Source organism: Ranitomeya variabilis, chromosome 2 (assembly GCF_051348905.1).
Source record: "Ranitomeya variabilis isolate aRanVar5 chromosome 2, aRanVar5.hap1, whole genome shotgun sequence".
NCBI lineage: Eukaryota > Metazoa > Chordata > Amphibia > Anura > Dendrobatidae > Ranitomeya > Ranitomeya variabilis.
The window spans coordinates 915,231,840-915,256,250 of NC_135233.1; the positions used below are offsets into that span (position 1 = coordinate 915,231,840).

The 24,411-nt window shown below is 47.1% G+C and overlaps 1 protein-coding gene across 1 annotated transcript in view; it reads left to right on the forward strand.

Annotated features, from left to right (window-relative positions):
- Positions 1-24,411, forward strand: part of WDR49 (WD repeat domain 49) — a 314,656-nt gene that overhangs the window by 227,158 nt on the left and 63,087 nt on the right. Inside the window, exon 11 of the mRNA XM_077290613.1 lies at positions 3,793-3,891. Coding sequence (XP_077146728.1) covers positions 3,793-3,891 — 99 coding nt within the window. The remainder of the gene's footprint in view (positions 1-3,792; positions 3,892-24,411) is intronic.

A 24,411-nucleotide genomic window follows, 5' to 3' on the forward strand; every position in this document is an offset into this window, starting at 1 on the left:
TCGCATGTCATCGCATGCTGCATGTCATCGCATGTTGCATGTCCCTGCATGGTGCATGTCGTCGCATGGTGCATGTCACATGTTGCATGTCGTCGCATGTCATCGCATGTGGCATGTCATTGCATGATGCATGTCATCGCATGTCGCATGTCACATGTTGCATGTCGTCGCATGTAATCGCATGTTGTCGCATGGTGCATGTTGTCTCATGGTGCATGTCGCATGTCACATGTTGCATGTCGTCGCATGTAATCGCATGTAATCGCATGCTGCATGTCGTCGCATGTCGCATGTCGTCACATGTCGTCGCATGGTGCATGTCGTCGCATGGTGCATGTCGTCGCATGGTGCATGTCGTCGCATGGTGCATGTCGTCGCATGGTGCATGTCGCATGTTGCCACATGCTGCATGTCATCACATGTTGCTTGTCGTCGCATGGTGCATGTTGTCGCATGTTGCATGTCATTGCATGTCACATGTTGTATGTTGCATGTTGTCACATGTTACATGGTGTGTGTTGTATGTATGTACTGTACATGTGTATGTGTTCTTTTTTTTTTTACATTCAACACATTAGCCAGATGATGGGACTACTACTGTCCCATCATTGGCTAATGTATCACTGTCACTGTAGCAGGCAGAGCCCGATGGGACTTGTAGTCCCATCGGATGATGCCTGCACACAGAGACACACATACACACCAATGACCACCCCCACAGCAGACCCCAGCACCGCACATACCGGCGCCGGCACGCAGAGCCCCGGCCCGCACATACCGGCGCCGGCACGCAGAGTCCCGCACATCACATCGTGGATTGTCTGCCTAGCCCCGCCCGCCCCCAGTACAGTCCCGCCCACCCCCAGCACAGCCCCGCCCGCCCCCAGCACAGGCCTGCAGCCCCCAGCCCCGCCCACAGCCCAGTCACTCTTGATGAGTGACTGCTGACTGTGAGGCTGGCTCACGCCTGCTGCTGACGTCATGTCAATTTCCAGAGTCTGGAAATTGACGTGATATCAGCGGAAATAAGCAATGGCTGCAGCCTGGGGGTCACGTGACCCAGACTCAGCCGCCAGAATAGATCCGCTCACAGGCGAAAACGGCAATGAAAGGTATTTGCACAATTCATTAGGGGCCCCTGGGGATACATTGGGGGGTTAATTGAAAGTAGTGGACAACCCCTTTAAGTTAAAGGTTCAGTGTAAAATGCAAATTGCCAACGAACACTAAATTTGACTCTTGTTTTAGAAATTGGGAGGTTTGAATATACTGTTGTGCTCAAAAGTTTACATACCTTGGCAGGATATTTGCTTTCTTGGCCTTTTTTCAGAGAATATGAATGATAATACCAAAACTTTTTCTCCGCTCATGGTTAGTGGTTGGGTGAAGCCATTTATTGTCAAACTATTGTGTTTTCTCTTTTTAAATCATAGTGACAACCCAAAACATCCAAATATCCCTGATCAAAAGATCATATACCCTGGTGATTTGGGTCTGATAACATGCACAGAAGTTGACACAAATGGGTTTGATTAGCTACTAAAGGTAACATCCTCACCTGTGACCTGTTTTCTTATAATCAGTGTGTGCGCATAAAAGGTGAGCGAGTTTCTGGGATCCAAACAGATTCTTGCATCTTTCATCCAGCCACCGATGTTTCTGGATTGAGAGGCATGGGGAAAGCAAAAGAATTGTCAACGGATCTATGGGAAAAGGTAGTTGAACTGTATAAAACAGGAAAGGGATACAAAAAAATATCCAAGGAATTGATAATGCCAGTCAGCAGCATTCAAGCTGTGATTAACATATGGAAAATCAGGGGCTCTGTTAAAACAAAACCACGGTCAGGTAGACCAACAAAAATTTCATCCACAACTGCCAGGAAAATTGTTCGGGATGCAAAGAAAAACCCACAAATAACATCAGCTTAAATACTGGACTCTCTGAAAACTAGCGGTGTGGCTGTTTCAAGATGTATAATAAGGAAGCACTTGAAGAAAAATGGGCTGTACAGTCGAGTCGCCAGAAGAAAGCCATTACTGCACAAATGCCACAAAGTATCTCACTTACAATACGCAAAACAGCACAGAAACAAGCCTCAAAACTTCTGGAACTAGGTAATTTGGAGGGTTGAGACCAAAATTTAACTTTTTGGCCACAACCATAAACGTTACATTTGGAGAGAGGTCAACAAGGCCTTTGATGAAAGTAACACCATTCCTACTGTAAAGCATGGAGGTGGATCGCTGATGTTTTGGGGATGTGGGAGCTACAAAGGCAAAGGAAACTTGGTAAAAGTTGAAGGAAAGATGAATGCAGCACGTTATCAGCAAATACTGGAGGCAAATTTGCAATCATCAGCCTGGAAGCTGTGCATGGGACGTACTTGGACGTTCCAACATGACAACGATCCAAAACACAAGGCCAAGTCGACCTGTTCTTGGCTACAGCAGAACAAAGTGAAAGTTCTGGAGTGGCCATCTCAGTCTCCTAACCTCAATTTCATTGAGCCACAATGGGGAGATCTCAAGCACACAGTTCAAGAGAAAACACAGTAGTTTGACAATAAATGGCTTCACCCAACCACTAAGCATGAGTGGAGAAAAAGTTTTGGTGTTATTATTAGTGTTGAGCGATACCGTCCGATACTTGAAAGTATCGGTATCGGAAAGTATCGGCCGATACCGGCAAAGTATCGGATCCAATCCGATACCGATACCCGATACCAATACAAGTCAATGGGACTCAAGTATCGGACGGTATTCCTGATGGTTCCCAGGGTCTGAAGGAGAGTTCCTTCAGGCCCTGGGATCCATATTAATGTGTAAAAGAAAGAATTAAAATAAAAAATATTGCTATACTCACCTCTCCGACGCAGCCTGGACCTCAGCGAGGGAACCGGCAGTGTTGTTTGCTTAAAATTCGCGCTTTTCCTTCCTTACGTGAAGTCCCGGCTTGTGATTGGTCGCGTGCCGCCCATGTGGCCGCGACGCGACCAATCACAGCAAGCCGTGACGTAATTTTAGGTCCTTCAGGATTTTAAAATTACGTTCTGGCTTGTGATTGGTCGCGTCGCGGTCACATGGGCGACGCGACCAATCACAAGCCGTGACGTCACGGGAGGCTGGACACGCGCGCATTTTAAAATGCGCGCGTGTCCTGCCTCCCGTGACGTCACGGCTTGTGATTGGTCGCGTCGCCCATGTGACCGCGACGCGACCAATCACAAGCCAGAACGTAATTTTAAAATCCTGAAGGACCTAAAATTACGTCACGGCTTGCTGTGATTGGTCGCGTCGCGGCCACATGGGCGGCACGCGACCAATCACAAGCCGGGACTTCACGTAAGGAAGGAAAAGCGCGAATTTTAAGCAAACAACGCTGCCGGTTCCCTCGCTGAGGTCCAGGCTGCGTCGGAGAGGTGAGTATAGCAATATTTTTTTATTTTAATTCTCTCTTTTACACATTTTTACATTAATGTTGTTTCGATACTGATACCCGATACCACAAAAGTATCGGATCTCGGTATCGGAATTCCGATACCCGCAAGTATCGGCCGATACCCGATACTTGCGGTATCGGAATGCTCAACACTAGTTATTATTCATATTCTATGAAAAAAGGCGAAGAAAACAAAAATTCTGCCAGGGTGTGTAAACTTTTGAGCACAACTGTATGTAATTGGATTTGGATTCTTGAAAATAGAAAATAAATTGCATCCTATTCACTGCTCTCTGTTAAAAACAAATTATTTGAATGTTTCTTGAAGTCTTCCATTTTTTTCTCAACCAGGTAGCTATGATGGAGAAATGGTTGTTTGGAACAACAATACAGAAAATGCTTCCAGAAAACTTCATCCATGTCCTTCTAAAGCACCGAGGTCAAAATCAGGTAGGCATAATGCAGAGTATATATTTGAAAGAAAGCATAGAAGTGATTTTCTCCAAAGTCTTCTCTAAGGGGAGCTTTTGTTCTGTTTGACCCTTAGGGCCATGATTTTGACAGTCCAACCCTATCTGAGTTTCCTTCTGGTTGAAAAAAGCAGTTTATTTTTTAAGACCTTTAACCCCTTACCGACCTCCGCCTTACTATTACTGCGGAGGTCGGATTCCCTGCTTTGATGTGGGCTCCGGCGCTGAGCCCACCTCAAAGCCGGGACATGTCAGCTGTTTTGAACAGCTGACATGTGCCCGCAATAGCGGCAAGTGAAATCGCGATTCACCTGCTGCTATTAACTAGTTAAATGCCGCTGTCAAATGCTGACAGCGGCATTTAACCGGCGCTTCTGGCCGCACGGCCGGAAATGAGCGCATCGCCAACCCCCGTCACATGATCGGGGGTCAGCGATGTGTCGGCATAGCAACCAGAGGTCTCCTTGAGACCTCTATGGCTGCTGATGCTGGATTACTGTGAGCGCCACCCTGTGGTCGGCGCTCATAGCAAGCCTGCAATTCAGCTACATAGGAGCAATCTGATGATGCTATGTAGCAGAGCCGATCAGGCTATGCCAGCTTCTAGCCTTTCATGGAAGCTATTGAAGCATGGCAAAAGTAAAAAAAAAAAGAAGTTTAAAAAAATATGAAAAAAATAAAAAAATATATAAAAGCTGAAATCACCCCCCCTTTCGCCCCATTCAAAATAAAACAATAAAAAAATCAAACCTACACATATTTGGTATCACCGCGTTCAGAATTGCCCGATCTATCAATAAAAAAAGATTAACCTGATCGCTAAATGGCGCAATGATGCCGGAATTAAGTTTTTTTGGTCGCTGCGACATTTCATTAAAATGTAATAATGAGCGATCAAAAGAACGTATCTGCACAAAAATGGTAGCATTAAAAACGTGAGCTCAGCACACAAAAAAGAAGCCCTCACCTTACTCTAGATCACGAAAAATGGAGACGGTACGATTATCGGAAAATTGCGCAATTTTTTTTTTGTAGCAAAGTTTGGAATTTTTTTTTACCACTTAGATAAAACGTAACCTAGACATGCTTAGCATCTATGAACTCGTAATGACCTGGGGAATCATAATGGCAGGTCAGTTTTAGCATGTAGTGAACCTAGTAAAAGATCCAAACAAAAAACAAGTGTGGGACTGCACTTTTTTTGCAATTTCACCGCACTTGGAATTTTTATCCCGTTTTCTAGTGCACAATATGCTAAAACCAATAATGTCATTGAAAAGTGCAACTTGTCCCGCAAAAAACAAGCCCTCACATGGCAATATTGACAGAAAAATCAAAAAGTTATGGCTCTGGGAAAGAGGGGAGCGAAAAACGAGAACGCAAAAAACGGAAAAGGGCAAGGTCGTGAAGGGGTTAAACAAATGGTTAACTACTATCTCACTCTATTTTCGTATGGAATAAAACATGGTGTTGTGTGAATAGGAGAATTTATTTTTACATTTTTTTCTTTTGACAATTTTGGCACCTTGAGAGTTACAAATAACTACAGTTTCTTATGTTCAGTTTCCAAACTTTCCTCTTCTCTTCCCCTCGCCGCCTGAACTTTTTAGTGCCTGTTCAAGCATTTAATGATGTTATAATTCATAAGTGGCTCGCATATTTGTTAAAATTGTAATTGCGATATTCACTCAAAGGTGCATTATGGTTGTTTTTTTTCTAATTCCAATCAAGCTGCTGGTTTGTTCATTGCCACAATATCCGTTTCCTGCTTCCTAGCGTAATTGAATAAAGAACCTGGTCAAGTACATTATAATTAATATAACGGCCCTTCTATATTAATTATGATGGTGTGCAGTAACAATTTGCATATTTCTTGCATATGCAGGGTATATGTTTCCACAATTAAACCAATATAATTAACTTCCCTGGCACTTATTAAAATGGATGAGATACTTCCATTTTGTTGCGGATTAACATAGACACTTTTATTACTCTACTTGCGGCCCATTATAATATTAACATCGTACAAGGAAATAATATACTTATTTATACAATTAACTTCTGTGCAGCGTTTTGCTACAGGTTAAATGTTATTTAACATGATCACTATATGTTTCCATCATATACAATTAACATCACCATGTGTTACATGAAAAGAGACGGGGTTCCTACTCCTGGTTAGTGGAACAAACAAGATAAAACAAAGTAAATTGCATTTGAATTCTTCCATGGCTCTTGGTTGCAAAACACATGACTTAAAAAATAAAAAAAGGGTTTATTTGTTGAAAATCTGGCCAAGGTATTAGATATTTAAGAGATCCACTAGTAGAGAGCTTTTTACATAAACATTGATTTTTGACCCATTGAGTACATATTACAATATTTAAAATGTTTAGCCAAAGAATAATAATGTTACCTATTTACTTTACACTATAAGATATAGTAGTTAAGGGTATAGAGGAGATCCAGCTCAACACAGAGTAAAAAATTACGGACTTTATTGAAGTGCATTAAAATAGTGATAACATCAGAAAAAAATGCATTGATCAGCACGTAGCACCCTCGCGTTTCTGATGCATATAGCATCCTTCATCATGGTGAACATATTATACGCACCAGAATTGCTACATGGTGGTCAATGCACTTTTTTCTGATGTTATCACTATTTTGATGCACTTCAATAAAGATGGAATTTTTTACTTGATCTTGAGGTGGATCTCTATTTCCTTAAGCATTTGATGTCCATGGAAGTGGCAATGTTCCAGGCTCCAGAGGACATCTTGTTGCATTGGTGATCTGACTTATCACAATGGCACAGGGTATCAACTGATGTCTACTAAATTCTCCCTTTTAGGGATCTCTCACATGAGTGATGACTCTCTCTTCCAAGAGAATCTGATCGATTATGGTAATGACTCTCGGCTCAAACTCTGATCAGAGCTTGATCCATGTATCAGTTTACTGTGGTCTGATTGTTGAGAGAATCGTACCACTGATTGTCTGAGTCCGTGTAAATCGGACTGCACTCGGATACACTGGTGTGGGTACACATGGTCTGATTATTGGATGTACTCGCAGCATGCTGATATTGTTCTCTCATGCCGAATCAGCACTGCCCCATAGTATAACATTGGTTTGAGCGCTATCTGATAAAATTGAGTCATACACTCGAGTGAGCGAGTCCTTAGGTAAATCCTTTTGCCTGCAGATTTTCAATAAGGTTCCAAATTTATATTTATGGGAACCCTACAGTTTATTGGATGAGGGTTCCAGGAGTTCTAAGTTATCTCCACCTGGTGTCATAGTGGCTGGATGGAGAAACAGGATGCACAGACAATGAGGTGTGTACAATGGAGTCTTTTGGCATCTGACCTTCAAGAATCTCTATATTATAGTGGCAGCTGGTAATAGAAAATGACCAATAAAAATATGACAAAGTGAAAACACACAGTTGCCAAACCAAATCAAAATATATAATTCTTTAAATATACGTAGTTTGGTTATTTTTTACATTATTGCTCAATTGTCAAATAAATAGTGTGAAATAGTCTGAAAAGGGAACATAAGTTAGTTCACTTATCCACAGAGTTGGTGATAGCTTATACGTCTTGTACATGAGTAGGGTTCTGATCGCTGAGATCCGCACCAATCAGTAGAATGGGGAACTTTTATTCCTATTAGTATGGGGTGGCAGTGCACATGCCTGACTGATGCGCTATTCATTCTTTAATGTTGGAAAAAGTAGAGCGTATATCGTTCTTATGCCCCACATGGAATGAATGGAGCGACAGGTGGGCATCCGCACTGCAGTTCCACACTAAGGCCGGGGTCACACTAGACCGTAATACGGACGAGTGCTATGCGATAAAAAATCGCATAGCACTCGGCCCAATGTTAATCTATGGTTCAGCTCCCATCATCCGATATTTTCTCCACCGTATTTCGGATCCGAGGGAACTCGCAGCAGGCTGCGATTGTCAGCGTATCTCGGCCGAGACTCGCCAATGCAAGTCTATGGGTGCGAGAAAAAATCGGATTACACACGGACCATGCGTGTGCATTGCGAGAAATACGCAGCGGTGCTCTATAGAAAAGCCAGTAATTCAATTGCCGGCTTTGCATTTCTCCTTCACAAACCCGACAGGATATGAGACATGGTTTACATACAGTAAACCATCTCATATCCCCTTTTTTTTAGCATATTCCACACTACTAATGTTAGTAGTGTGTATGTGCAAAATTTCAGCGCTGTAGCTGCTGAAATAAAGGGTTAAATGGCGGAAAAAATTGGCGTGGGCTCCCGCGCAATTTTCTCCACCAGAGTGGTAAAGCCAGTGACTGAGGGCAGATATTAATAGCCAGGAGAGGGTCCATGGTTATTGGCCCCCCGTGGCTCAAAACATCTGCCCCCAGCCACCCCAGAAAAGGCACATCTGGAAGATGCGCCTATTCTGGCACTTGGCCACTCTCTTCCCACTCCCTGTAGCTGTGGGATATGGGGTAATGAAGGGTTAATGCCACCTTGCTATTGTAAGGTGACATTAAGCCAGATTAATAATGGAGAGGCGTCAATTATGACACCTATCCATTATTAATCCAATTGTTGGAAAGGGTTAAAAAAAACACACACACATGATTTAAAAGTAGTTTAATGAAATAAACACAGCGGTTGTTGTAATAATTTATTGTTCTCTCAATCCATCAGGAACACCCTAGCTTGGAAAAATAATAAACGCACAAGATACATACCTTCTGGTGAACCGTCTCGTCCCACGAAGTAATCCATCTGAAGGGGTTAACTAATATTACAGGCACGAGCTGCGATAAACCACTCGCTCGTACCTGTAATCCCCGGGTGCTGAAAGGAAAGCAGGATCTGTACTTACATTGAGTCGCGGTGAGGCGCCCTCTGGTGGATGTTCTCATGAACTGCAGCCTGGGAACTTTTTCCCACGCTCCAGGTCATATGAGGACATCCACCAGGGGGCGCATCACCGCGACTGAAGGAAATGTAGGTCAATGACCTACATTTCCTTCATTCGCCGGGTAATTACAAGCACGAACACCGCTGCATTTAGCAGGGCTCCTGCCTGTAATATTAGTTAACCCCTTCAGATGGATTACTTCGTGGGACGAGACGGTTCACCAGAAGGTATGTATCTTGTGCGTTTATTATTTTTCAAAGCGAGGGTGTTCCTGATGGATTGAGAGAACAATAAAATATTAAAACAACCGCTGTGTTTATTTCATTAAAATACTTTTAAATCATGTGTGTGTGTTTTTTAACCCTTTCCAACAATTGGATTAATAATGGATAGGTGTCATAATTGATGCCTCTCCATTATTAATCTGGCTTAATGTCACCTTCCAATAGCAAGGTGACATTAACCCTTCATTACCCCATATCCCACCGCTACAGGGAGTGGGAAGAGAGTGGCCAAGTGCCAGAATAGGCGCATCTTCCAGATGTGCCTTTTCTGGGGTGGCTGGGGGCAGATGTTTTTAGCTACGGGGGGGCCTATAACCATGGACCCTCTCCTGGCTATTAATATCTGCCCTCAGTCACTGGCTTTACCATTCTGGCGGAGAAAATTGCGCGGGAGCCCACGCCAATTTTCTCCGCGATTTAACCCTTTATTTTAGCAGCTACAGCGGCCAAATTTTGCACATACACACTACTAACATTAGTAGTGTGGAATCTGCAAAAAAAAGGGGGATATGAGATGGTTTACTGTATGTAAACCATGTCTCATATCCTGTCGGGTTTGTGAAGGAGAAATGCAAAGCCGGCAATTGAATTACCGGCTTTTCACAGATGTCGCGCTGAATGAAATATAAATACAGAATATATATATGTGTCTCAATGACATATATATATATATATATATATACTGTATATATGTTTTCCCGAACATTTGAGCACATAAATCCATTAGATGTCGGTTTTGCAAGCTTGCGAGAAAATCTCGGCATACGGATGCCATACGGATGTCACACGGATGTCACACGGATCATTTGATGCGAGGAAATCGCATCCTCGCACTGCACACGGATCACTGTTTTTGAAACATTTGTGCGATTCTCGGCCGTGAAAAACGGACCGTTTTTTTATACGTTAAGTGTGTCCCCGGCCTAATGGAGATAAATGTGCTCTGTCAGGGGTAAAAGTGCCTTATTCTTCTAGTAAGTGCGGGGACCAGAGGTCGGACACCCACCGATCTATAAATTATCACCTATCCTATGATTTGGAGATAAATAATTTCCACACCCCTGTGAGGTTTAGGAATAGATTAAGAATAGATAAGTTTAAGTCATACAGCAATCCAAAGGCAAGCAGAAAACAGTCCAGTTGAAATTCAAAATGGCAAGCAAGGAAACAGCTTTGCAAATAAACAAGATACAAGATTTTGCAAAAAAAAAGTCCTGTCCATTGATTATGATGAAAAGACAGATTCAGTCTGAAAGGAAGATTGCCACGATCAGTCTAACAGATTTCTGTTACGTTTTCCTCATAATGATGTAACCTTATTGATTCCCTTCCTATATTAGTACTACTGCCAGTAATAATAGTAATGATAATAATATAAATAATAATATAAATGACGAGATGTTAATCTCGGCAGTAACATTGGCTGGCTCTTATTTGGGAGGTTATAGAGAATACAAGGCTTATTTACACATACAGAAATCTTGATATATAACATATCAAACACTTATCATGAAGAGTTTCACATTTTTAACCCTTACCAATCCAATTTTTTTCTGATTTTTCAAAAACACATGGCTAGTGTTGAGCGATACCTTCCGATATCGGAAAGTATCGGTATCGGAAAGTATCGGCCGATACCGTCAAAGTATCGGATCTAATCCGATACCGATACCTGATCCCAATGCAAGTCAATGGGACGAAAATATCGGAATTAAAATAAACCCTTTCTTTCCTTGTAGGTTAATTCTACATGAAGGAAAACAACTAAGAATAATGTAGGATGTATTGGGGGAGGTGGCGGAGACATTAAAGGCACAGAGGTTTAGCCCAATCAAATAGAATAGCAGGATTTTTTTTTTTTTTATGACGTTCGGCGTTAGAAAGATTTTGACTGTTATTTTTTTTTTTTTTTTTTTGTCAGATATTGATGTTTCACTACTTCCACGCCCTTCACCTTTTTTTTAACTTCTCCCACACTTTCTTCTTCATTATCCTCATCATCAGCTTCTTTGACATCAACTTCTTCACCTTATTCATCTTCTTCTTCATCTTCTACCTATTATTTTTTTTGTTACATTGTTCATATTCTTTTTATTTTACTATTATCTTCTTCATATTCTACTTCTTCATCATATTCTTATTTGTGACAGGCATTCCCGTAGTTGTTATCTATAAAAGTTTGAAGATTACACCTTCCGTTCTGCCTGTCACAAAACAGTTACATTTGTCCGCGTTCAGTTTGGCCTGCAGCATCAGGCTTTATCCAGGGGCACCACGAGGAGGAACGGACTCACCCCCATACACTGCTTAGTCTTCTTCTGCTTATAATTTAGATAATATCTTTTGCTCTGATATTTAGTGTTATGCTTAATGTTCTTCTGCTCTTTGTTCTGCAGCCTCTTGTTCTTCTGCTTCTCGGTCTTCCAGGTCGTCGTCATCTCCAGGGTCGTCGTCTCCGGGGTCGTCGTCATCGGGGTGGTCTTCAGGGTCATCGTCTCCAGGGTCGTCGTCATCACGGTGGTTGTCGTCTCTGGTGTCGTCGTCATCTTAGGGGTGGTCTTCCGGGTCATCGTGTTTAGTCTCTTGAACTTGGAAATGTAGCAGAAGGTACAAGAAGGCTGAGAAAATGCCGAGAAACAGCTGATGGAACTGGAACTCGGATGGCTACCCGAAGGTCCAAGAGCCAATGGAACTACCGAGGACCAGCTGACGTTACTGGAACCCGGTTACTAAGCAGGAGGTACCCATGCCTGAAAGCACTACCAAGGACCACCTGACGTTGGTGGAACTCGGATACCCAGAGGGAGGCACCTAAGCCAAAGGCTCTGCCCGGAACCAGCTGACGGTGCTGGAACCAGGATGGGGAGCAGAAGGTACAAGAGCAAAAGACACTGCCGAGAACCAGCTGATGGTACTGGAACCCGGATGGGTAGCCGAAGGTCCAAGAGCCAATGGAACTACCGAGGACCAGCTGACGTTACTGGAACCCGGTTACTAAGCAGGAGGTACCCGTGCCTGAAAGCACTACCAAGGACCACCTGACGTTGGTGGAACTCGGATACCCAGAGGGAGGCACCTAAGCCAAAGGCTCTGCCCGGAACCAGCTGACGGTACTGGAACCAGGATGGGGAGCAGAAGGTACAAGAGCAAAAGACACTGCCGAGAACCAGCTGACGGTGCTGGAACCCGGATGGGTAGCCGAAGGTCCAAGAGCCAATGGAACTACCGAGGACCAGCTGACGTTACTGGAACCCGGTTACTAAGCAGGAGGTACCCGTGCCTGAAAGCACTACCAAGGACCACCTGACGTTGGTGGAACTCGGATACCCAGAGGGAGGCACCTAAGCCAAAGGCTCTGCCCGGAACCAGCTGACGGTGCTGGAACCAGGATGGGGACCTATTCAAGCTTGTCTTCCTAGAGCCCCAACTAGCAGTGTTGGAGCAAAGGGTCAGCAGAAGGAGGAGAGGGAGCAGAGTGTAGGCCGAAGCCTAATTGAACCAATTTCAAAGGTAACCTTAAACCCCCCCCCTCAGGTGTTCCAAACTAGATGAGCCACAGCTTATGCAGCAGTAGTGCTGCACAAGTCAAAGGTTGCTCTTTTAATTTTTCTCCTTGCACACGCTGAATGAAACACGTATAACATTTAGCCCTTTATACAGTCAAACTGTGTTGGAGGCGCGAGTTCCCTTCGTAATGAGACGCAGCACAGATGTCAAGAATCCCACCTTGGTGTTGGGTGCAGCCTCCTGAGCGTTGTTATTTGCTGTACAGGAGTCTGCGCTGTCGTGTTATCCCTTGGCCTAGCGCTGTTAGCGCTGCCCATCTTCTGACATCATTTAATGTCGGCCGGTGCGGTTCGCGATGACCATGAATCCCAGCCCCGCAGTGTCTTAACATTGTTAAAACACTGCGGGGCTGGGATTCATGGCCTGGCGCAGTACATATGTTCGCCTCTCACACTCGGGTCCTTACACCCGCTTCAGACTGTGGGGCGTCAGCTGATCCCTTATCGCATGCCACGGCCATGAAGCCGCACAGTCTGAAGAAGGCGGAAGGAGATGAGGGACAGGCGAACTTATGCACTGTTCATGCCCATCAATCACACCCTCACAGTCCAAATAAATAAGACACCGAGGGGCGTTGTGTGGGTCAGGGCGGCCGCAGAGGCGCAGGCAGCCAAACAATGATGCCAGAAGATGGGCAGCGCTACCAAGGGGGTTGCAGCGTGTCATTACAAAGGAAAGTCACACCTCCGGGACGCTTAAATGGTCACACAGAGGACACATTTTAGACGTGTTTTCAGTTCCACATGTGCGAGGAGAATACGTTTATGAGCCACCTTGCACACATGCAGCATTACTGCTGTACAAGGTGGCTGGAAAACATACAAACGCCTGGGGGAGGGGGGACAGGTTCCCTTCAATTTCAGTTCTTGTGTCTGCGTGGCATTTGCAGGACACGTTGCCGGCTACACAGCAGGGGAACAGCTGGCGGTGCTGAACCCCACTGACACATTGGCTGGTGTTTTTCTCTGTGCAGCTAGCAGTACCGGGCCCCAACTGGTGGTGTTAGAGCCCAGGGTCAGCAGGAGGAGGAGAGGGAACAGAGTGTAGGCCGAAGCCTGCACTGGCGGCAGCTTTGTGTCTGCGTGGCTGTTGCAGGACACGTTGCCGGCTACACAGCAGGGGAACAGCTGGCGTTGCTGAACCCCACTGACACATTGGCTGGTGTTTTTCTCTGTGCAGCTAGCAGTACTGGGCCCCAACTGGCGGTGTTAGAGCCCAGGCTCTGCAGGGGGAGCAGAGTGTAGGCCGAAGCCTAATTGAACCAATTTTAAAGGTAACCTTTAACCCCCCCTCAGGTGTTACAAAGTAGAAGAGCCACAGCTTATGCAGCAGTAGTGCTGCACAAGTCAAAGGTTGCTCTTTTAATTTTTCTCATGAGCAGTGCATATCCTCACCTCTCACTCCACTCCCTACGGCTTCTTCAGACTGTGCGGCGTCACGGCCGTGGCATGCTATTAGGGATCAGCTGACAGCGCACAGTCTGAAGAAGGCGTAGGGAGATGAGTGAGAGGCGGAGGTTCAGATATGCACTGCTAATGTCCATGGATCACAGGTCCGCAGTGGGATTAAATCAGAAGACACTACGAGGCGGGATCTCGTCCAGCGCGGCCGCACAGGCGCAGCCATCCTGACACCAAATGATGTCAGAAGACGGGCAGCGCTAAGTGTGCCTGGCCAAGGGATAACATAACAGCGCAGACTCCGGGACAGATTCAAACAACGCTGAGGAGGAGGCGCACGACGCCAAGGGGGTAAGAATGTCGGCTGTGCTGCGTCACATGACAAAGGAAAGTTCCACCGACCGGATGGTTTAACCGTGTGAGGGGACACATTTCAAAAGTGTTAGGTTCAGCATGTGCAAGGAGCACGACGAAAAGAGGCACTTTTTCCCTTTGCATCATTACTGCTGCACAAGGTGTCTCCTTCAGTAACAAACGCCTGGGGGGGGGGGACAGGTTCCCTTAAATTTAACTTGTTGTGCCTGCGTGGCGGTCGCAGGACACATTGCCGTATACACAGCAGGGGAGCAGCTGGCGGTGCTGAACCCCACTAACACATTGGCAAGGTGTTTGGCTCTGTGCGGACAGCACTTCTGGACGGCAACTAGCGGTGTTGGAGCCCAGGGACAGGAGGAGGAGGTGGAGGAGATAGGAGGCATTGCCACACACACAGCTGGGGAACAGCTGACGTTACTGAACCCCAATAACAGAGGAGGGACTTTTGGGACTGTGCGGACAGCACTTCTGGATGGCAACTAGCGGTGTTGGAGCCCAGGTACAGGAGGAGGAGGAGGAGGTGGAGGAGATAGGAGGGATTGCCACACACACAGCTGGGGAACAGCTGACGTTACTGAACCCCAATAACAGAGGAGGGACTGTTGGGACTGTGCGGACAGCACTTCTGGACGGCAACTAGCGGTGTTGGAGCCCAGGGACAGGAGGAGGAGGAGGAGGTGGAGGAGATAGGAGGGATTGCCACACACACAGCTGGGGAACAGCTGACGTTACTGAACCCCAATAACAGAGGAGGGACTGTTGGGACTGTGCGGACAGCACTTCTGGACGGCAACTAGCGGTGTTGGAGCCCAGGGACAGGAGGAGGAGGAGGAGGTGGAGGAGATAGGAGGGATTGCCACACACAGCTGGGGAACAGCTGACGTTACTGAACCCCAATAACAGAGGAGGGACTGTTGGGACTGTGCGGACAGCACTTCTGGATGGCAACTAGCGGTGTTGGAGCCTAGGGACAGGAGGAGGAGGAGGAGGTGGAGGAGATAGGAGGGATTGCCACACACACAGCTGGGGAACAGCTGACGTTACTGAACCCCAATAACAGAGGAGCGACTGTTGGGACTGTGCGGACAGCACTTCTGGACGGCAACTAGCGGTGTTGGAGCCCAGGGACAGGAGGAGGAGGAGGAGGTGGAGGAGATAGGAGGGATTGCCACACACACAGCTGGGGAACAGCTGACGTTACTGAACCCCAATAACAGAGGAGGGACTGTTGGGACTGTGCGGACAGCACTTCTGGACGGCAACTAGCGGTGTTGGAGCCCAGGGACAGGAGGAGGAGGAGGAGGTGGAGGAGATAGGAGGGATTGCCACACACACAGCTGGGGAACAGCTGACGTTACTGAACCCCAATAACAGAGGAGGGACTGTTGGGACTGTGCGGACAGCACTTCTGGACGGCAACTAGCGGTGTTGGAGCCCAGGGACAGGAGGAAAAGCAGAGGAACACAATGTAGGCCGAAGCCTGATTGGAGTAAGTCGAAAGGGAACCTTTAACCCCCCCCCAAGGCGTTTGTAGCTGAAAGAGCCAGCTTGTGCAGCACAAAAGATGCAAAAGGAAAAGGTGGCTCTTTTCATTATGCTCCTTGCAAACACAGAACTAAACACTTATAAAATGTGTCCCCTGAAACCGTGAGACCGTCCCGGAGGTGGAACTTTCCTTTGTAATATGACGCAGCACAGCCGTCATACTTACCCCCCCCCCGGCTCCGTGCCACGGCTCCTCAGCGTTGTTTGATTCCGTCCTGGAGCCTGCGCTGTTATGTTATCCCTTGGCCAGGCACACTTAGCGCTGCCCATCTTCTGACATCATTTGGTGTCAGGCTGGCTTCGCCTGTGCGGACGCGCTGGCCGAGAGCCCGCCTCGCAGTGTCGTCTAATGTAATCCCACCGCGGGCCTGGGATCCATGGCCATGCGCAGTGCATATCCTCGCCTCTCACTCCCCCCCCTACGGCTTCTTAAGACTGTGCGGTCTCACGGCCGTGGCATGCTATTAGGGACCAGCTGACACCGCACAGTCTGAAGAAGCCGTAGGGAGATGAGTGAGAGGTGGAGGTTCAGATATGCACTGCGCATGTCCATGGATCTCAGGCCCCCAGTGGATTAAATCAGAAGACACTGCGAGGCGGGCTCTCGGCCAGCGCGGCCGCACAGGCGCAGCCATCCTGACACCAAATGATGTCAGAAGACGGGCAGCGCTAAGTGTGCCTGTTCAAGGGATAACATAACAGCGCAGGCTCCGGGACGGAATCAAACAACGCTGAGGAGCCGTGGCACGGAGCCGGGGGGGTAAGAATGACGGCTGTGCTGCGTCATATTACGAAGGAAAGTCCCACCTCCAGGACGGTTTTACGGTATCAGTGGACACATTTTATAAGTGTTAAGTTCTGCGTGTGCAAGGAGCTAAACAAAAATAGCTACCTTTTCCTTGTGCAGCATTACTGCTGCACAAGGTGGCTCTTTCAGTAACAAACGCCTTGGGGGGGGGGACAGGTTCCCTTACATTTTAGTTGTTGTGTCAGCGTGGCAGTCGCAGGACACATTGCCGGCTACACAGCTTGGGATCAGCTGACGTTACTGAAACCCAATAACACTGGGTCGTATGTTTTGACTGTGCAGACGGCACTTCTGAGCCTCAACTGGCGGTGTTGGAGCCCAGGAATTTAAGTTCAGGTGGTAGAAAGATGAACACAACAGGAGACCTGGATAACGTAGACAGTGACCTAATTATTTAATCAGGAAGAGGAGTGGCAAATTCCTGCGAGATCCAGGCCTTGTTCATTTTCAGGAAAGTAAGCCGGTCAATGTTATCGGAGGATAGTCGCATGCGACGGTCAGTTAGTACACCACCTGCTGCACTAAAGACACGTTCCGATAATACACTAGCCGCAGGGCAAGCCAGCACCTCCAATGCATACTGGCTTAGCTCTGGCCATGTATCCAGCTTTGAGACCCAAAACTTGAAAGGGGAAGAACCGTCTGGGAGTACAGCAAGAGGGCAAGACATGTAGTCTGTCACCATCTGACGGAACCGTTGCCTCCTGCTGACTGGAGCCGTCTGTGATGGTGTAGACTTTTGTGGCGGGCACAGAAAACTGTGCCACAGTTGGGCCATACTGGTCTTGCCTTGGGCAGAGGCACTGCTTCTGCTCCCTCTTTGTGCAGAGCCTCCACCACTGCCTGGACGCACTGAGCTGCTTTGTAATGCACTAGCAGCACTTCTCTCAGTTGGAATGGAGAAGATGATGGAATTCACCAGTGTGTCTTGGTACTCCCGCATTTTTCGCTCCCGGTTCAACGGTGTGATGAGGCTTTCTACGTTGTCCCGGTAGCGAGGATCGAGGAGGGTGAACACCCAATAATCAGACATGTTGAGAATGTGGGCGATGCGGCGGTCGTTTCTCAGGCACTGCAGCATGTAATCCACCATGTGCTGCAGACTGCCAACTGCCCAAGAAATGCTCTCCCCTGCTGGAGGCGTGATCTCTGCCCGCTCGTCATCACCCCACCCTCGCTGTGCACACTGAGTACAGGACAATTGTGTAACTCCCTCCTCTGGATGGATGTCTTCCTCCTCCATTGACTCCTCCTCATCCTCCTCACAAACTGTCCCCTGCCTACGCGTTTGTGAGGAACCACATGGCGCTGACTGTCCAGAAGATGATGGAAATGGTGAATCCTCATCCTCCACCTCTTCCACAACATCATCCCTTAGCGCTTGCAGTGATTTTTCAAGCAGGCAGATAAGGGGGACAGTCATGCTGACTAGTGCATCATCTGCACTCGCCATCCGCGTAGAATAATCGAAGGGACGCAAAACCTGGCAGACGTCCTTCATAGTGGCCCACTCTGTGGTTGTGAAGTCTGAACGGCGCGGAGTGCGACTTCTTTGCGCCTGATGCAGCTGGTACTCCATTACAGCTTGCTGCTGCTCACACAACCGCTCCAACATATGTAACGTGGAATTCCACCTGGTAGGTAGGTCACATATGATGCGATGTTCCGGCAGGTGGTGTCGGCGCTGCAGAGCCGCAATGCGTGCTTTTGCCGTGCTGGAACGCCGCAAGTGAGCACACTCTAGGCGGACCTTGTGCAGCAGTGCATCAAGATCCGGATAGTCCCTCAAAAAACTCTGCACGACCAAATTGAGCACATGTGCCAGACATGGGATGTGAGTGAGGTTGCCGAGGCCCAGAGCTGCCACCAGATTTCGGCCATTATCACACACTACCATGCCTGGCTGGAGATTCGCTGGCACAAACCACACATCGCTCTCCTGCTTGATGGCATTCCAGAGCTCCTGCGCTGTGTGGCTTCGATTCCCCAAAGAAATTAATTTCAAGACGGCCTGTTGACGTTTGGCCACGGCTGTGCTCATGTCGGTCGTAACAGGTAAACGTTCATCACGGGTCCATGTGGAGGTGGACTGTGACGGCTCCTGCAGCGATGTGTTATGGTTCTCAATGGCAAGAGAACATAGCCCAGCAAACATAAGAACTAGCTCTTGGAAGGATGGAAACTAAACTGACCATGAACTAAACCTGCCACACAACTAACAGTAGCCGGGTAGCGTAGCCTGCGTTTTATCCCTAGACGCCCAGCGCCGGCCGGAGGACTAACTAATCCTGGCAGAGGAAAATATAGTCCTGGCTCACCTCTAGAGAAATTTCCCCGAAAGGCAGACAGCGGCCCCCACAAATATTGGCGGTGATTTTAGATGAAATGACAAAAGTAGTATGAAAATAGGTTTAGCAAAATTGAGGTCCGCTTACTAGATAGCAGGAAGACAGAAAGAGCACTTTCATGGTCAGCTGAAAACCCTATCAAAACACATCCTGAAATTACTTTAAGACTCTAGTATTAACTCATAACATCAGAGTGGCAATTTCAGATCACAAGAGCTTTCCAGACACAGAAACGAAACTACAGCTGTGAACTGGAACAAAATGCAAAAACAAACAAGGACTAAAGTCCAACTTAGCTGGGAGTTGTCTAGCAGCAGGAACATGCACAGAAAGGCTTCTGATTACAATGTTGACCGGCATGGAAGTGACAGAGGAGCAAGGCTAAATAGCGACTCCCACATCCTGATGGAAACAGGTGAACAGAGAGGATGATGCACACCAGTTCAATTCCACCAGTGGCCACCGGGGGAGCCCAAAATCCAATTTCACAACAGTACCCCCCCCTCAAGGAGGGGGCACCGAACCCTCACCAGAACCACCAGGGCGATCAGGATGAGCCCTATGAAAGGCACGGACCAAATCGGAGGCATGAACATCAGAGGCAGTCACCCAAGAATTATCCTCCTGACCGTATCCCTTCCATTTGACCAGATACTGGAGTCTCCGTCTGGAAACACGGGAGTCCAAGATTTTTTCCACAACGTACTCCAACTCGCCCTCAACCAACACCGGAGCAGGAGGCTCAACGGAAGGCACAACCGGTACCTCATACCTGCGCAATAATGACCGATGAAAAACATTATGAATAGAAAAAGATGCAGGGAGGTCCAAACGGAAGGACACAGGGTTAAGAATCTCCAATATCTTGTACGGGCCGATGAACCGAGGCTTAAACTTGGGAGAAGAAACCCTCATAGGGACAAAACGAGAAGACAACCACACCAAGTCCCCAACACAAAGCCGAGGACCAACCCGACGCCGGCGGTTGGCAAAAAGCTGAGTCTTCTCCTGGGACAACTTCAAATTGTCCACTACCTGCCCCCAAATCTGATGCAACCTCTCCACCACAGCATCCACTCCAGGACAATCCGAAGATTCCACCTGACCAGAAGAAAATCGAGGATGAAACCCCGAATTACAGAAAAAAGGAGACACCAAGGTGGCAGAGCTGGCCCGATTATTGAGGGCAAACTCCGCTAAAGGCAAAAAAGCAACCCAATCATCCTGATCTGCAGACACAAAACACCTCAAATATGTCTCCAAGGTCTGATTCGTCCGCTCGGTCGGCCATTAGTCTGAGGATGGAAAGCAGACGAGAAAGACAAATCTATGCCCATCCTAGCACAGAATGCTCGCCAAAATCTAGACACGAATTGGGTACCTCTGTCAGAAACGATATTCTCCGGAATACCATGCAAACGGACCACATTTTGAAAAAACAGAGGAACCAACTCGGAAGAAGAAGGCAACTTAGGCAGGGGAACCAAATGGACCATCTTAGAGAAACGATCACACACCACCCAGATGACAGACATCTTCTGAGAAACAGGAAGATCCGAAATAAAATCCATCGAGATGTGCGTCCAGGGCCTCTTCGGGATAGGCAAGGGCAACAACAATCCACTAGCCCGAGAACAACAAGGCTTGGCCCGAGCACAAACGTCACAAGACTGCACCAAGCCTCGCACATCTCGAGACAGGGAAGGCCACCAGAAGGACCTTGCCACCAAATCCCTGGTACCAAAGATTCCAGGATGACCTGCCAACGCAGAAGAATGAACCTCAGAAATGACTTTACTGGTCCAATCATCAGGAACAAACAGTCTACCAGGTGGGCAACGATCAGGTCTATCCGCCTGAAACTCCTGCAAGGCCCGCCGCAGGTCTGGAGAAACGGCAGACAATATCACTCCATCCTTAAGGATACCTGTAGGTTCAGAATTACCAGGGGAGTCAGGCTCAAAACTCCTAGAAAGGGCATCCGCCTTAACATTCTTAGAACCCGGCAGGTAGGACACCACAAAATTAAACCGAGAGAAAAACAACGACCAGCGCGCCTGTCTAGGATTCAGGCGTCTGGCGGACTCAAGATAAATTAGATTTTTGTGGTCAGTCAATACCACCACCTGATGTCTAGCCCCCTCAAGCCAATGACGCCACTCCTCAAAAGCCCACTTCATGGCCAAAAGCTCCCGATTCCCAACATCATAATTCCGCTCGGTGGGCGAAAATTTACGCGAGAAAAAAGCACAAGGTCTCATCACGGAGCAATCGGAACTTCTCTGCGACAAAACCGCCCCAGCTCCGATTTCAGAAGCGTCGACCTCAACCTGAAAAGGAAGAGCAACATCAGGCTGACGCAACACAGGGGCGGAAGAAAAGCGGCGCTTAAGCTCCCGAAAGGCCTCCACAGCAGCAGGGGACCAATCAGCAACATCAGCACCCTTCTTAGTCAAATCAGTCAATGGTTTAACAACATCAGAAAAACCAGCAATAAATCGACGATAAAAGTTAGCAAAGCCCAAAAATTTCTGAAGACTCTTAAGAGAAGAGGGTTGCGTCCAATCACAAATAGCCTGAACCTTGACAGGATCCATCTCGATGGAAGAGGGGGAAAAAATATATCCCAAAAAGGAAATCTTTTGAACCCCAAAAACGCACTTAGAACCCTTCACACACAAGGAATTAGACCGCAAAACCTGAAAAACCCTCCTGACCTGCTGGACATGAGAGTCCCAGTCATCCGAAAAAATCAAAATATCATCCAGATACACAATCATAAATTTATCCAAATAATCACGGAAAATGTCATGCATAAAGGACTGAAAGACTGAAGGGGCATTTGAAAGACCAAAAGGCATCACCAAATACTCAAAGTGGCCCTCGGGCGTATTAAATGCGGTTTTCCACTCATCCCCCTGCTTAATTCGCACCAAATTATACGCCCCACGGAGATCTATCTTAGAGAACCACTTGGCCCCCTTTATGCGAGCAAACAAATCAGTCAGCAGTGGCAACGGATATTGATATTTAACCGTGATTTTATTCAAAAGCCGATAATCAATGCACGGCCTTAAAGAGCCATCTTTCTTAGCCACAAAGAAAAAACCGGCTCCTAAGGGAGATGACGAAGGACGAATATGTCCCTTTTCCAAGGACTCCTTTATATATTCTCGCATAGCAGCATGTTCAGGCACAGACAGATTAAATAAACGACCCTTAGGGTATTTACTACCCGGAATCAAATCTATGGCACAATCGCACTCCCGGTGCGGAGGTAATGAACCAAGCTTAGGTTCTTCAAAAACGTCACGATATTCAGTCAAGAATTCAGGAATCTCAGAGGGAATAGATGATGAAATGGAAACCACAGGTACATCCCCATGCGTCCCCTTACATCCCCAGCTTAACACAGACATAGCTTTCCAGTCAAGGACTGGGTTATGAGATTGCAGCCATGGCAATCCAAGCACCAACACATCATGTAGGTTATACAGCACAAGAAAGCGAATAATCTCCTGGTGATCCGGATTAATCCGCATAGTTACTTGTGTCCAGTATTGTGGTTTATTGCTAGCCAATGGGGTGTAGTCAATCCCCTTCAGGGGTATAGGAGTTTCAAGAGGCTCCAAATCATACCCACAGCGTTTGGCAAAGGACCAATCCATAAGACTCAAAGCGGCGCCAGAGTCGACATAGGCATCCGCGGTAATAGATGATAAAGAACAAATCAGGGTCACAGATAGAATAAACTTAGACTGTAAAGTGCCAATTGAAACAGACTTATCAAGCTTCTTAGTACGCTTAGAGCATGCTGATATAACATGAGTTGAATCACCGCAATAGAAGCACAACCCATTTTTTCGTCTAAAATTCTGCCGTTCACTTCTGGACAGAATTCTATCACATTGCATATTCTCTGGCGTCTTCTCAGTAGACACCGCCAAATGGTGCACAGGTTTGCGCTCCCGCAGACGCCTATCGATCTGGATAGCCATTGTCATGGACTCATTCAGACCCGCAGGCACACTCAGAACTGAAGGGAAAAAAAAAAAAAAAAAAAAAATCTTCAGCAGACTTCTCTTTTCTCTCCTTTCTCTGTCAATTAATTTAACCCTTTTTGGCCGGTCAAACTGTTATGGTTCTCAATGGCAAGAGAACATAGCCCAGCAAACATAAGAACTAGCTCTTGGAAGGATGGAAACTAAACTGACCATGAACTAAACCTGCCACACAACTAACAGTAGCCGGGTAGCGTAGCCTGCGTTTTATCCCTAGACGCCCAGCGCCGGCCGGAGGACTAACTAATCCTGGCAGAGGAAAATATAGTCCTGGCTCACCTCTAGAGAAATTTCCCCGAAAGGCAGACAGAGGCCCCCACAAATATTGGCGGTGATTTTAGATGAAATGACAAACGTAGTATGAAAATAGGTTTAGCAAAATTGAGGTCCGCTTACTAGATAGCAGGAAGACAGAAAGAGCACTTTCATGGTCAGCTGAAAACCCTATCAAAACACATCCTGAAATTACTTTAAGACTCTAGTATTAACTCATAACATCAGAGTGGCAATTTCAGATCACAAGAGCTTTCCAGACACAGAAACGAAACTACAGCTGTGAACTGGAACAAAATGCAAAAACAAACAAGGACTAAAGTCCAACTTAGCTGGGAGTTGTCTAGCAGCAGGAACATGCACAGAAAGGCTTCTGATTACAATGTTGACCGGCATGGAAGTGACAGAGGAGCAAGGCTAAATAGCGACTCCCACATCCTGATGGAAACAGGTGAACAGAGAGGATGATGCACACCAGTTCAATTCCACCAGTGGCCACCGGGGGAGCCCAAAATCCAATTTCACAACAGCGATGATTCTGAGGAACTGGTGTAAGAGGAGGAGTCAATGCGTACAGAATGGATTCCTGCAATCCTTGGAGTGGGCAGGACACGTCCTGCGCCACTCGCACGGTCTGTACCCGGCTCAACGACATTAACCCAATGGGCAGTGAGGGAAAGGTATCGCCCCTGTCCATGTTGACTGGTCCACGCATCGGTGGTGAGGTGGACCTTGCTACTGACGACATTCAGTAGCGCGTGTTTTATGTGTCCCTCCACATGCTTGTGCAGAGCAGGGACGGCTTGCCTGCTGAAGTAAAAGCGGCTGGGCACATTGTACTGTGGGACTGCCAATGACATCAAGTCACGGAAGCTGTCAGTCTCCACCAGCCTGAATGACAGCATTTCCAGTGA